The sequence below is a fragment of the Paramormyrops kingsleyae genome, chromosome 1 (genome assembly GCF_048594095.1).
Source record: "Paramormyrops kingsleyae isolate MSU_618 chromosome 1, PKINGS_0.4, whole genome shotgun sequence".
Lineage (NCBI taxonomy): Eukaryota > Metazoa > Chordata > Actinopteri > Osteoglossiformes > Mormyridae > Paramormyrops > Paramormyrops kingsleyae.
In genome coordinates, this window is record NC_132797.1 from 68,721,653 (window position 1) to 68,736,366 (window position 14,714).

Consider the following 14,714-nt stretch of genomic DNA (forward strand, 5'->3'; position numbering starts at 1 on the left):
ACTGGGGCCTGGCAGTATTATTTCCATAAATATCCTATCCCATCACCACGGATGGGAAATATGTTCCAGTTCTGCATATCGCCGCTGTCCAATGAAAAAACATGTATCTCCAAAAATCCATTATTTCAGGATCATGGAAAAAAAAACACATTTTCTCAGAAACTACTTTACAAAATTAACCTAAAATTACATAATGAGACACCCTTAGCACCACAGAGAGAAGCCTATAGTTACGCAGCTGTCAGCGAATGGTTTAATGTTTTAAATGGACTTTTGTGGATTGTTGTCAATGAGGTAGATTCATCAGTGTCAGCAACACACTAGCTAATCTCACTTTCGATTCACGATTAACAGTGATTTTAGTTACCTAGCCAATGGCATTGAGTTGCTAAAATTAGCAATATAAAGTAATTGTGTAAAGGACCATTGTGAATAGAAACGTTAACTAGTGCAAACATAAATACTAGTTAAACAGATGACTCCATAAAACATCTTTTCATTGGACACTTAGATGTCAAACACTATCATTAGACGGAGGGGCATAGTTGTAGTCCTGTTGCAATTATCCTAAAGTATACATGCGTGGTTTCCATTGGACAGACACAGTATACAGTCTTTGACCGATTTACTGCCACTGTGAAGACTTCTGCTGGGATTGGTAGTTTTCTCTTTCCAGTGAGCTTGTTCTCACATGAGGCCGTTTGAATCAAGGCCGTTCGTCTGAGTCATCGGCCGTCGTTTTTGCCAGAATGGGAGGCAGGAGGCACACCTGTCTTTTGTCGCATGGAGCCGGTCTCAGGTGTTGCGTTTTGAATCACATCTGGGTGGAGATAAAGTGCCCCAAGATAAACTCTGACTGACATTGTCCCAGAGACCCAAAGAGCGAAGAATTCTGCGATGAGGCCTTCATCAGTGAAATATATCTAGTTTGTGGCCGTGGCTTGTGTTAACAATAAGAAAAAACAGGTTCTTGATATTTAAGTATAATTTTAGTTGGTGTGTTCTCATGTAAAGGTATTGTTATGAACATTATATGTTACTTAAAAACTGGCGTCTACAAAGGAGGCCTTAGTAGATGCTGTTGTGAGCGTTTGGAGATGAGTTTGTGCGCCTGCAGCTTAGAGAGAAAGCCGTCCTGTACCCAATAGACAGGTATTTAAGTTAGATAGCTTGAGGGAATATCGATAAACAGGCGCAGGGTCAGACTGAGAGCTCAGCATGGCTGGCTGAAGTTGTCTGCTAGCGAGCTGGAATGGAGAGTGTTGTATGACATTAGTGTGTCTCCACCCAGGTGGCGAAGGGAAACCCGAATCCGAAACCTCAACGGCCGCGTCCAGGGCGACGTGGCTTATTACGCCCCCTGTGGGAAGAAGCTACGTCAATACCCAGATGTCGTAAAGGTAACCTTGAAGGAGGACCCGTCCATTGGCACCGGAACTGGTTAAGGGTAGTTACAGTAGGGCTACTAGAGGAACTTGCTAGCTTACCGTGCCATTTTAATTGGGCCTAAAAACCTACTAGGTTACTTTCAGTGTCACACTCTGCCTGAACCCTGAAAATCTTTGTCTCACCAAAGCCATTATTCTCTCTTCTGTAGTATCTATCCAGAAATGGAATAACTGACATCGCACGCGATAATTTTAGCTTCATTGCAAAATTAAGGGTTGGTGACTTCTATGAAGCCAGAGATGGACCCCAGGTGAATGTTTTTATATCTTTTCTCAGTTTCTTTTTTTATTCTCCCCCATTAAGCGGAGCGCTACTCCAGAAACCCCCGTCCTTTAGTTCTGACCCATATTTTCGGTACAGCGACGGTTATATCAGTTTGCTTTTGCAGGTAAACTGTGTAATGCAGTCCTAAAGATGAGAGGGAGTGGAACTCAGAGGCACTGGACAGGGAAGCTTTAGCGTGCACTGGGAACGGAAGAGACCAGGCAGAACGTTAAATAAAAGCGCCTGCCTGTCAAAGTTTATTTTTCTGTTCTTCTCTGTTACTGTTTTTGTGTCTTTGGCAGAAGAGTATAAAGAATGAAATATAGATGTAAAGTATATTGAGGATAATAGGTGATTCAGCCTGGATGAATAGTGTCTTGTTGAAAGGTGCTTCCTCTTGGACGTCTCCCATGGTCAGGGAGGGAGGGGGGTAAGCTTTCAGTTGCTGGAGTGGGCCATGAAGCGCCTTATTGTGAACCCATACCCCCCCCCCATGTCTCTTGGTTCAGGGCTTGCAGTGGACGTTGCTGACAGAGGAGGAAATTCTCCCTCACGTCATGGCGATGGAGGGTCGCCGAAGTCGTCCCCTGAACCTGGATGGCCAACAACAGTCAGTGGATGGGTCACGGGCAAGACGCCGTAAAGGCCGGCCGCCCAACGTAGGGGAGGGCGAGGTGCCCAGCTCCACTGATGCCAAGCTCCTCCGGAAACTGGAAGCCCAAGGTGAACGGCGCCGCCCTGTTGGATGCTCTGTGAATTGCGGCCAATGGCTGAGCTAACTATTCCTCTCCTCCTTTGCCAACAGAAATAGCCCGGCAAGCAGCTCAAATCAAACTAATGCGCAAACTTGAAAAGCAAGCACTGGCACGGGCGGCCAAAGAAGCTCGCAAGCAACAAGGTATGTCCGCCCCCTTTGCCCAGGAGAATGTCGCCCGCCAACCCTGCACCAAGCCGCAGACCGGCACATCTGTGCTCTTTTTCAGCAATCATGGCTGCTGAGGAGAAGCGGAAGCAGAAGGAGCAGATCAAGATACTGAAGCAGCAGGTAAAGGCATAAGCATGCTCAACATGTAGAGCATTGTGCTAGCAATGCAAAGGTCATGGGTTCAAATCCCTGGTAGTGTGTATAAACTGTACCTCTTCCCTGTAGTGTAAGTCACTTTGGATAAAACCATCAGATAAACAAGTAAAATATATAAGCATAGGGTATACCTGGGATGCTGTAGGTCTATATGTTCCATTCTTTGTTTTTGTATATGATGTATGTACATAAATAAAATACATAATTTAAACACGTGCAGTTATGTTTATGGTGGACATGCATTATTCACAGACCACGAACACACACAGTCACATACCAGCATTGCTGTCTAAAGGGTGATGTGAAAAAAGAATTTGTATATAGAACGTTTTTATTCTTATATGTGCTTCCAGTGTCATGTGGCTGTTCCCCCCCCCCCGCTTATTCATGCAGTGTGACACTCGTATTCAGGACTGGAATAATGTGATTGATGACACTTCTGACTGATAGTTTTCCTACTTCTTTTTATTTTATGTTATTTTTTGAAGGAGAAAATCAAGCGGATTCAGCAGATCAGAATGGAGAAAGAGCTCCGCGCTCAGCAGATTCTTGAAGTAGGTTCTGCAGGAGACGAAACGGGGGTGGAGGGCACTTTCGGATACGGCCGTTTTTGTATCATCTCGTCCTGTTTCGGGTTAGACCTTCTGCGTAATTTTACATGGGACTAATGCTGAAATATTCTCTGTGGGCTGTCAATGAGTATTAATTCTGCCTTTCCCCCTTCAAACCGTGGTTAAATTATGCAAAAGAGATTCCCCCTCCATCGCACAACAGTAATAGTTTAGCATAAAAAGCTGTTTTTCATACATATACAAGTTATAAACATGGCAACGCGTTTTAGTGGGTCAAAATCAAATTGGAGTTGACAGGGCTGGCAAACCAGTCCTAACAGGATTTCTTGCAGTTTGTAATTACATATTTAAATTCCACATAATGCATTGCTTATTATCTGGTTCTCAGACCCAATGGTTGGGGGTTAGGGGTAATGCTCAGACATAAGACATTAGTTAAGATTCACATCCTATGCTAGATCACAAAGGGGTCTTACTGCAGACTGTCTTTACATTGTCATTTTGCTCTGAAGACAGTAATATATCATGAATCCCACTAAACATTAACGTATCATATTCATTTTTAACTGACATTAAAATAGCTATAAAGATCCCAGATCTATATAGTCCCTAACAAGTGGTCCAGGCTCTGTCTGTACAGGCATGTCTTTTCAAATTTATTTTGGACAGAATGATTTATGTATTGTGGTGAAGCTCTTCCTGTGGTTTGTTTTAAATGTTCTGCTATGACGTTAGGAGTTGTTGTAGTTTTGTATATGTATAGCCTTAAAGTATGTAGTTTAAAGGAAAATCCTCATATCTAATATACATGTTAAGGTAAACCAGTAATAGCATTTCGGTCTCAATTCCCTGTGGTCTCCTGTCATTCTGTTTCCCGTGTCTGTCTGTGAGATGTCTGTCGTCGTCGGATGAGATGTTTTGAAGCTCACTGCTTTTGCATGACCTGAAGACCTGTTTTGCATGCACAGGCTAAACGGAAGAAGAAGGAAGAAGCAGCAAATGCCAAAATTTTGGAAGCTGAGAAGCGAACAAAGGTCGGTTTAGATGGGCCGTAAAGACTTGGGGCAATGATCTGACAACTGAGCGGTATGAACGAGAACTGATACCCACCTAGTGCTGATTCATGAACCTCTGTCATGCACGTCTGTTGTTTGCTCATCGGTTTTTAAATGTAAATTTTCTAACTTTTAACTATGGACCTTCTCCGTCTTAACGGAGAAAGAGATGAATTCCTGTCACATTAGCTTTGATCCGTTTCAGCTGTACGCCTCCGGGTTTAGCTGACGTGAATGTAGGAATTGAACTGACTACCTGTTTCAGCTTTTTTTTTTTTTTTTTAAAAAGAGAGAACATGAATGTGTGTTTGCGTTGAGGATGCGATTTTTCATTCTCCTGTTTCTACTTCAAGGAGAAGGAGATACGACGGCAGCAGGCTGTCATCCTGAAACATCAGGTGAGCACCAAACCACTCCAGATGTACCTGTAGCATGGAGCTAAAGAAACAGATTCTCTAATTCCGTTTTAAACCTTTTTTTTTTTTGGAGAAAGGGGGGCTCTCTAACTACTTATCAGTGCTTTATTAAATCTCTTGTTTCCCTTTTTTATGTTCTGTGCTTTTGGGGACTGGGTTACCTCTGGGATTGGTTGTTTTTTGTTTTGTTCTTATGAACCCTGTTCTTATGACTCTGTGATTTCTGTTTCATAATACTTTGCCAACTCTTTCTACCAGGAGTTGGAGAGGCATAGACTAGATATGGTATGGGTATGTTTATTTTTGTACATCTAACACCGCATCGTGAACTGGTTGTGATCTGGTTGTCATAGCAATGCGTTAAGCATTAGCACTGGCTGCTGTCATACTACATTTCTCTGCATGGCTTTCCAGCAAAGTTGCATCTGCTGTCTGTGTTCCTGGGGGGGTACCTCAGGGACCCCCCTAGAAAATATTTTTTAAGCCAAGAGGCTGGGCATCTTCACTCGCTAGCGAATTGCGCCAAAGCCCTTAATGCAGCCACCCATAGTCTGGAAGCACATGTAACATTCATCACGTTTCGTATTTGTTTCTTTGCTGATTGTAAGTGCTTGTTTTCTGGAAGTCTGTGGGGGGGGGGGGGCGGGCATTTGCACTTTGTACCCATCTGTTCCCCCCCCTTTTGTCCATTACCCACGGCAGCTCTCTTGCTCTCCCGCCTGCTTGTTCGGCCCGTTACCAAAGAAAAAAAAGATCATGCGATCAAGGAAGCATTCTTTCATTTATCAGATTTTTGTCTGCCTCTCCCCCTGCCCATTTTTAGTCAAGGCCCCTTTTGATTACCACGATCAGCTGAAAACGGGCAATTTCAGCATTTGCCATGAAGCCATGCCATATTGGATCTAATAGTATCCTGGATAAGATCATAGCGGTATCCCGGACGACCTTGAACTATTAAAAGTGCCAGTTAATGTGATGGACTTGCCGAGTGAAAAATCCCCTTCAGACACCAACCCATTTGCCCCTCTGGCCCTTCAGATGGCCATTGGACGCTGATATTTTCTCATTACTTTCTCCGATTTCCATTGGCTTCGTATTGTTCCACTAGAAGGCACACCCTGCCTGCCGCTGAACTTTACCAGCAAATAACGTATTTCCCCCTGACCTTTCGGCTGCGTATCTTAACCAGTCTGTAGCGGGCAGCCCTATCCGCTTCCTCCCTGCCAGCTTATGCAGAAGCCTCATGACTGATCCCGTCTCCGAGAGTATGCTTCTCCTACATGTCTCTTGCTTCCCCCCCCCCTTATTTTCGCTTATTGGTTGTCATTGTATCAGCTTCTAAGTTTCAACTAAAATACATAAACGTGACCGCTGTCAATGTGACTTGTCTGCCCCTAATCCCCCTCCCCCATTGCTAAATGTGCTACATTAAGCTGTCATCTTTTGCAGTGACATCACACCCTTTACCTCCCCCTGAGCCCTTTAGCCCCTAATGCTTGTCCTCCTGCCCCCCCCCAGGAGCGGGAGAGGCGACGGCAGCACATGATGCTGATGAAGGCCGTGGAGGCCCGTAAGAAGGCGGAGGTAACTTCTGCGTCAGCCCCCGCCTCCTCTCAGTAAACCTGGGCCGCCCCCGTCAACCTGATCTCCCCCGTCCCCGCAGGAGCGCGAGCGCCTGAAGCAGGAGAAACGGGACGAAAAGCGGATCAACAAAGAGCGGAAGCTGGAACTCCGCAGGCTGGAACTGGAAATGGCCAAGGAGCTGAAGAAGCCCAATGAAGATTTGTGCCTGGCGGACCACAAGGTAATGATGTTTGTGACCAATAGAGGGCGCCACCTCCCCCTTCTACGCAGAAGAGATGGAGTCAGTCAATAACCAAGCATCGGAACGCTGGCTTTTTTGGGGACGCTCCTGAGATTCCCAGATGGGGCCGTATGCTGTTCTGGAAGCGAGGAATACTTTAGTAATGTCCAGGCCACATTCCTGGGTTGCATTCTGACAGACTGTTACAAGAGGGCATCTTTTCGCCTTCACACACATGCAGCCTATTTGTACGGAATACTGCCCTCAAGTGGCTGCAGGTGGTAGGATAAATATGGTTGTGAAATCCTAGCATTGGCACTGAGCTGATTGGAGCTTACAGTGTCCCTTTGTGGCCCCTGCATTTTTAGGAGTCCTGGGGCTGGAATAATTGAAAATTTTCTGAAATAACGTGGGATTTTATAGAGGGTATTTGTTTAGGAAATTCCTTATAAGTTCAAGGTAGATTTATAAGTTACTTTCCCACCAAGTGGGAAAGTATTTAATGAAAGAAGCACAGGCAGGTGTAATTAAGGTTAACTGGCAGTGTGGGTGACAGCGTTTGTGAATCTCTTGTCATCCAGCCTCTCCCTGAGTTGTCACGGATCCCAGGCCTCGTGCTTCCTGGAAGCTCCTTCTCTGACTGCCTGATGGTGATGCAGTTCCTGCGAAGCTTCGGGAAGGTTCTGGGCTTCGACGTGGCTATGGACGTGCCCAGCCTGGGCGTGCTGCAGGAGGGCCTGCTGAACGTGGGCGACAGCATGGGCGCCGTGCAGGACCTGCTGGTGCGAATGGTGTCAGCTGTGGTGTGTGATCCGGGCCTCCCCCCGGGCCACAGGGTGAGTCTGTGGTCGGAGCCCATGCCTCCCCGACGTACCTGCACCCACCCCGTACAGCGCAGAAAGCCGGGTCTCCCCGAGCCTAGAGCTACTGGGGTTAAAGATGCAAAAGTGAAAACAGTCTGTCAGCTGTGGGATTTGAACCAGCAACCTTCTAACCCTGAGCCACACACACACACTCACTCACTCACTCATTCTCTCTCTCTCTCTCTCACGCTCACTTTTTTAAAACAGTATATTATATACCTGTATTTGCCTGTGCATCTGTGCCTGTAAATTATCTGTATATATTATGAGAGATGAGGAAGATGAGACGGAATTTTATTGATCCCTGGAGGGAAATTGGGACTTTACGTCAGCTCAGATTCTGACAAAAAAGGGACAGAATAAATAAAGGAACTTTTTTTTTAAATGAATAAATGTTCAGTTTATTCATGTGTACAGATGTGATCTGTACTTTTATGTACAGATTTGAATAGATAAAATGAACAGATGGGCAAACTTATAAGGAACAATGTACAGAACTTGTCAAGATTGACATTTTAAAAAATGATGTCCATGGATAAACTGTAATGGCTAGCAGACTAGGGATATGTTATAATCCCAGATGCAAGCAGGAATGAAGCAGCACAAAAGCCGTTCCCTCATACACCTTGGGGCAATGAGCCTTTCACCTAAGGCACTTCTCTGTGCCAGAACAGTCTCATGGAGTGGACGGGAGGTGTTGCCCACGATGGCTGAGAGCTTGGTCAGCATTCTCCCCTCTAGTGCCTCCTCAAGGGGGTCAGGGTTGATCCTTAACAATGAGGCTGCCTTCCTGTGGAGCTTTTAAAGTCTCCTGGGCTGTGCTGGCTCAGCATTCCTCAGCATACACAATGGCTGTTGTCACCTCTGACTCATCTGAAGTCTATAGCAGTGTACCACCTACACCGAAGAACCTGAGTCTCCTTGCGAAATTGTTGGGCTTCTCGTACAGGATGTTCCTGTTTGCAGCCCACTGCAGTTTGTCGTGCCTGAGTACTCCTAGGTACTCAAAGGCCGGTACCATCTCAACATCCACACCTTCGGAGACTTTGTCCTGCAGATCCTGCAGTCCATCACTTGCCGTCCGTCACCATCTCCTCAGTCTTCCTGATATTGAGCTGGACATGGTTGAGCTGACACCACCCAACAAAGCTGGTCATGAAGCTCTTGGCTTCCTCATTCTCCCATCACTAATACACCCCACAATGGCAGAGTCCTCTGAGAACATCTGCAGAAGACATGTATTGGAGTTCTTGTAATCAAGTGTAGAACTCAAACAGGAGCGGAGCATGGACAGTCCCCAGTGGAGCCTGCGTGCTGCTCGCAAACTGATTGGATGCAAGGTTTTGTAGCCATAAATACTGTGGTCTACATTTATATAAGCAGCTGGATGGATATTATATATGTGTACTAAAATGCGGCATGTACACTGTTAAAAACTGGCGCACATCGGGTGCCGCTGTAATGAGAACACACAAGTAGGGTGTTATCTCAGGAATTCTGTCTGGCTCTGATTAAAAGCCATTACAAGGCATTAAAAAGAGGCCTGCAGTCTGGTAAAGTCTGCTCAGAAGATGTTTTCCTCTTCCCAACTAGACCAAAACGGCCCTGGGGGACCACCTGACTAATGTAGGCATCAACCGGGACAACGTGTCGGAGATCTTGCAGATCTACATGGAGGCGCACTGTGGGCAGACGGAGCTGGCGGATCTCTCGGAGAGCCTGAAGACCAAAGCATTCCAGGCACACACACCTACGCAGAAGGCCTGCATCCTGGCCTTCCTGGTCAACGAGCTAGCCTGCAGCAAGAGCGTCGTCAGGTAGGCGGCCCCACCGGCCACAGGTGGTCTTTTGGTCCAGGTATTTCAGTGTCCGACGAAGTGTGGATGCTTCACCTCTTTGTAGAGGCAACCTCTGGACCAGGGGTAGGGAACCTGATGCATGGAGAGCCGGTGCGGGTATTTGGGATGACCTCTCATTCAGCCAGTAATAAAGGGGTGGTTCTCACCTCCAGTCCTGGGGACTTTTTAACGTGGGAGACATAAGAGGGGTCAACCTTCTCATTGGTCAATGATATGTTTTGAACCAGCGAATGACAGGAAAGGGAGTGACTTGGGGGGGCCAATCAGCATTCATCTGGGGCCAGTGCCTTGGTGTACACATGTAGCATGAAGGAAATGGTTTCACCTGAGGTGATAGCTCTAGGTGGTGGTTTTAGCAAGTAGCTTGTTGCTGTTTTCAACTGACTTTGATCTTCCCCTTTCCTCACAGCGAGATTGACAAAAATATTGATCACATGACCAATCTAAGGCGGGACAAGTGGGTGGTTGAAGGCAAGCTTCGCAAGTGAGTGTGCGACCATTGACGCAGAGGAAGACTGTGTAACCACATAGAGATCGATCCGTTTCTGCCTGTAACTGCCTTGACAGAGACAGCAAAATGGAGAACAGTGTAACGCAGTCTGGTTTATTCCACTGTCTTCTCCGTCCATCCAGGCTGAGAAGTATTCACGCCAAAAAGACGGGGAAGAGGGAGTCCGGCGTGGGCGGAGAGGAGGCCCAGACCCCGGGCACGCCCACGGTGGGCCGCAAACGCAAGCGGAAGACCGGGGACAGTGACGATGACGAGGATGACGATGAGGACAGCGACGACCAGGGCGACGAGGATGATGAAGAGGAGGAGGAATGCAAGAAAGGGAAGAAAGTGGAGGCATGCGAGGATGAGGTTAGTAAGGGAGGAAATGTAGGGGGGAGGGGGGTGAGGAAGGAGAGTAGGAGGAAGAATTTTCTACCCTGTATCGTAACAGGAGTGTGTAATTATCTCAGATAAAGATTGCAAGCAGGTTGTAAACAGTAGTAAAATGCAGCGGCTGAAGGTCAGTTAAATGCCTACGGTGCAGACTGAGCATAATTATTAACATATATTTTGTTCCTATAAGTGTTTTTCTGCTTTTCCGTGGGAGTATTAACTTTGTTCTCTTGTTCCAGGATGAGAGCTACCAGGTTGCCAGTGTGGAGGAGCTCGAGAAGCAGATCGATAAGCTGACGAAGGTAAATTACAAAAATCGCATTGCTCCATGGGAGGATGGGGGCCAGAAAGGGACGAAGAGCTGATGTGGATATGTGTCCGCCCACCCCAGCAACAGAACCAGATCAGGCGCAAGCTCTTTGAGGCGTCGCATTCCCTGCGCTCCATGATGTTTGGACAAGACCGCTACAAGCGGCGCTACTGGGTGCTGCCACAGTGCGGGGGTGTCTTCGTGGAGGGCATGGAGAGCGGCGAAGGTCTGGTCAATGATTACCTTCTTCATGAGTTTGTGTTCTTCCTGCTTTTTTAAAATTAACGTAGACACTACACATTGATGTATGGCGCACGTCCTGATTTTGCCAAGTTTGATGTGTGCTTGGGTCAACAAGGGAGGGACTTGCATTTCACTTCTTTAACCAAAAAAAATGGACCAAATGGACCAATGTGGTGACATCATATGATTAAGCCCCTCCCTTGTTGACCCAGTGAGACATTAAACTGCAAAATGTAGGGTAGTGGTCACTTCTTTACCTGTTTATTTTTGGTTCTGGTGCAGCTTGTGGAACAGCACACGCGTACACCGCCCAATTAGGCCACCCTGCCAGTGGGCTGCTGGTTTGTTAACGTTGGGTGGCGATGGGTTTTTCGGTCTCCTCCAGGTCCAGAAGAGACAGAGAGAGAAAGGGAACGATACAGAGAACAGGAGAGCGCAGTGGCTGTTGAAATCAAGAAGGAGCCACCAGACGTGCTGGACGAGAAGCCCTCGGACATTAGCCAGGACGTGAACTTCCAGGGGAACAGGGCAACACCGGAGAGTGGCGTCGAGAAGGACTCACCTAACCTCTTCCTTCAGAAGCCAGGCTCCTTCTCCAAGCTTAGCAAGCTGTTGGAGGTGGCCAAGATGTCCCCGGAATTAGAGAGCCAGCACCAGAAGCAGAACGGCAGCCCGGTGACGGTCCCCATGTTGGCGCCATCTCCTCCACACGCCGGCTCTCAGAGCGCGGTGGTCGGCGGCAGCCCCGGTGCCTTGTGCGTGGAAGCCAAGCCGGAGCCCACTGCCCCCAGGCTCAGCCTGCATTTTGGCTTTCCTGGGAGCATGTGCAGTTCCCAGCAGCTCTTGCCTGGTGACCAGCTCTTCCGGGCTCTGACAGAGAGGAACGGACATTGGTTTAGCCTCCTGCCCCGCTCGCCTTGCGACGACTCCTCCCTCACCACCGCCCCTACGCCCCCAGCTGCCTCCTCCCAGTCTTCCTCCACCCAGCCTAAGTCTCCGGCCTCCTCCTTGCCAATCCCCCTTGGGGTTTCTGCAGGAACCAGCCCCCACACCCCTGTGGGGATGGGTGGCATGGCATTGTCTGTTCTCCAGGTGTGCGGTCTATCCTGTTTTTATTTTGCTTTTATCTGATTATATAAACAAACATCTGATGTTATATAACCAGGTCAACGATTGTTGAAGCTGTTGTTAAAAGTTTAGTTGTTTAAATAAACTTCATCCAACATTGCAGGTGAAGCCAGGGATCTCTGGAATGGGGCTCCAATACTGCGCGTGGTCTGCCGGGATCATGAGCCCGAGCATGGCCTTCCCAGGTAGCTCCACACCAGGTGCATCCTACCCAGGGGCCGATGGAAACGGGAACCCCTTCTTGGCACCCAGCGTGGCCACTAGCAAGAGCGAGTCCCCTGTTCCCCCCAGCGAGAAGCCTTCCTCTGCCCCTTCCCCTGCCATGGAAGTAGCCAAACCCCAGGACTACCCAACCCCCCAGCCCATACCAGAAGGTGAGGAAACTGGCGGAGCTGGTGCGACTAACAACCGATCCCTATGTTCCTCCTTTTCACGTTGTTATATATGGATAGAAGTGTTACATCATCATAAATAGTTGTGTTGGCTACACTCTCGACTATATTGACTGGCATCTCTGCATTCTACTCACGGTTGGATGCTACCCTGAAGCATTTTCCCATTGTTTTGGTCGAGGATACTGACACGGCTCCCTTGTTGACTCTTGGAGCTCCTCATTAGAATGCTGTCTGCCAAAGCCCCGTGGGGGTGCAGTGAGAGATGTCTGCTGTTTGTGTGTCTGGCGGGCAGAAATGCTGACGGGCTGGTGGAAAGTGTCAGACATGGAGGAGCTGAGGGCCCTGGCCAAGGCACTGCACAGCAGAGGCGTCAGGGAGAAGGCCCTGCAGAAGCAGATCCAGAAACACATGGAGTACATCGCTCAGGCCTGTGCCAAGAACAGAGATGGTGAGCGTCTTCCTACATACCGGTCTACCCTGTCCACAGTTTATCTATATATGCTTATCTGGGCATCATGGAGAATTTGGAGCCCATCTGGACAAGCTCTGGGTATTTGTTGCCAGTCCATAATCCACATAATCAAACACTATGGGTGACTTATAGTCTCTGGTTTTTATCTGAAGTCTAGGGATTGTGGAAAGAAACCCATTTGAATATGAGGATGAGCATCGAACACACAACCTTTGGGGTGTGAGGCCAAAGTGCTGGTCTGTTTATTTTGCATTTAGCTATCATTGTTCCTTTGTGATAGCACTGGCTTAGTATGCATGCTGACCGAAAATTACTGAAAGAGCTTGAGATTCTGTAGTGAACAGTCAAACTGTGATGCAGGATGGTGTCTTGACCGTTGTTCATCCTTCATAGCTATCGGGACAAGTGGCCATTTCCGGACTTGTTGAGTTGCAGCAGAGGAATAAACTGTTTTGATTTAGTGTCTGTCAAAGTTAATAGCACCCCAGCAAGCAGTCCTGACTTTCACAATAGCTTTAGTGTTGAAGGTTTATGTGCTGTGGCAGCTGAGAGTAGCCATGCCCCTGCGGAAAATGTTAAGGCGGTCCAAACATATTAGCATGGGTTCATCTGGCTAACGTAATTCTTCAGATGTTTGTTTTCTGGAGGCTTAAGAGGACCATTACCTCTGTGATTGGGATATAAACAAAGATGTATGATGTTGAATCATCTCCTGTCCCACAGATTGTGCAAGAGTACCACTTCAATATTTTTAATGGGATAACTGAGGTACGATTTTGGTATTATTACTTGTTCCTAGCTGCCGTCATTGATGTGACTGACCTCGAGGAGAACCAAGTAACGGAAGAGACTCTGGAAAGCTGGTGCATAGAAGAGCAGGCCATGGAGATGGACATAGCAGTCCTTCAGCAGGTGGAGGAGCTGGAGAGGAAAGTGACCTCGGCCAGCCTTCAGATTAAGGTAAAGTCAACGGACGGCCTAGGATGCTGACGCCTACGAGATGTGCGGTCCAGTGCGTTTTCATCACCTCGCATGTTCTGTGTAGGGATGGATCTACCCCGAGCCTCAGTCAGAGAGGGAAGACCTGGTCTACCATGAACACAAGCCCTTCACAAAGAGGAGTCTGGCAGAAGACAAGGAGACCGGGCCGGAGCAGGAGGAGAACGGAGGAGGCGGCGGCATTGTCCGACGTGTGAACAACCCTCTAGATATAGCTGTAACCAGACTGGCTGAATTGGAGAAGAACATAGAGAGAAGGTATCTGAAGAGCCCCTTAAGCACCACCATTCAGATCAAACTGGATAATGTGGGTACAGTCACAGTCCCTGCTCCTGCACCATCCGGTAGTGGTGATGGTGAAGGGTAGGTCATCCACATTCATTTGGACGCTCTTTGTGCTTCTCTGCTCACTGGAAGCTTTATGGTTGTTTGCTTGTTTCTGGCCCTGCCCGCCTTGTGCTTTTTATTTTCTGTTTTTGGCCCCCGATTGTCACCCCCCCCCAAGTCGGGCAATAATCCCCCTCCTCCTGCTGGACTGGTACTTGTCTGTTGTTGTTTGCCACTGGTTCTTGGTTGCCTGCATGGTCCTTCGTCTTGGTGACCGTGGTATTTTGTGGATCCCCCCCACCCCCACCCCGACCCACCCACCCCTATTGGTGCTGCTGCTATTGATCCTCACGCCCCCGAACCTAAAAGGCATGTCATTGGTTGTGTTGAGGGGTTTCTCCCCAAAATCGGGCTGCTTTGATGTTCCCACCCCCTTTTTATTTTGTATGTTTTGCTCCCCCCCCCCCCACCCCCTACCCCCGTGGCTCTGTGCTCTGCTGCCGATGGTGATCCTGGTTGTCTCAGTAGTGTGGTGAATGGTGCCCTTGGTGTCCCTGGTTCACGTTGTTTCTGTTTTCTGTTCCCCCTCCA

General features: G+C 48.0%; 1 protein-coding gene across 14 annotated transcripts in view; it reads left to right on the plus strand.

Moving 5' to 3' along the window:
- baz2bb (bromodomain adjacent to zinc finger domain, 2Bb) overlaps positions 1 to 14,714 on the plus strand; it is a 72,903-nt gene that overhangs the window by 55,081 nt on the left and 3,108 nt on the right. For 3 of the 14 annotated variants that reach the window (XM_023805284.2, XM_023806128.2, XM_023807698.2), the window contains exons 12-33: positions 1,292 to 1,400; positions 1,598 to 1,699; positions 2,223 to 2,436; positions 2,519 to 2,611; positions 2,697 to 2,758; positions 3,283 to 3,348; positions 4,335 to 4,400; positions 4,775 to 4,819; positions 5,096 to 5,128; positions 6,356 to 6,421; positions 6,501 to 6,641; positions 7,223 to 7,477; positions 9,098 to 9,321; positions 9,773 to 9,847; positions 9,997 to 10,225; positions 10,489 to 10,551; positions 10,641 to 10,785; positions 11,188 to 11,894; positions 12,034 to 12,304; positions 12,618 to 12,773; positions 13,597 to 13,757; positions 13,843 to 14,159. In XM_023805284.2, coding sequence (XP_023661052.2) covers positions 1,292 to 1,400; positions 1,598 to 1,699; positions 2,223 to 2,436; positions 2,519 to 2,611; positions 2,697 to 2,758; positions 3,283 to 3,348; positions 4,335 to 4,400; positions 4,775 to 4,819; positions 5,096 to 5,128; positions 6,356 to 6,421; positions 6,501 to 6,641; positions 7,223 to 7,477; positions 9,098 to 9,321; positions 9,773 to 9,847; positions 9,997 to 10,225; positions 10,489 to 10,551; positions 10,641 to 10,785; positions 11,188 to 11,894; positions 12,034 to 12,304; positions 12,618 to 12,773; positions 13,597 to 13,757; positions 13,843 to 14,159 — 3,600 coding nt within the window. The remainder of the gene's footprint in view (positions 1 to 1,291; positions 1,401 to 1,597; positions 1,700 to 2,222; positions 2,437 to 2,518; positions 2,612 to 2,696; positions 2,759 to 3,282; positions 3,349 to 4,334; positions 4,401 to 4,774; positions 4,820 to 5,095; positions 5,129 to 6,355; positions 6,422 to 6,500; positions 6,642 to 7,222; positions 7,478 to 9,097; positions 9,322 to 9,772; positions 9,848 to 9,996; positions 10,226 to 10,488; positions 10,552 to 10,640; positions 10,786 to 11,187; positions 11,895 to 12,033; positions 12,305 to 12,617; positions 12,774 to 13,596; positions 13,758 to 13,842; positions 14,160 to 14,714) is intronic. The other 11 variants (XM_023811319.2, XM_023811169.2, XM_023810116.2 and 8 more) reach the window with 10 other exon arrangements.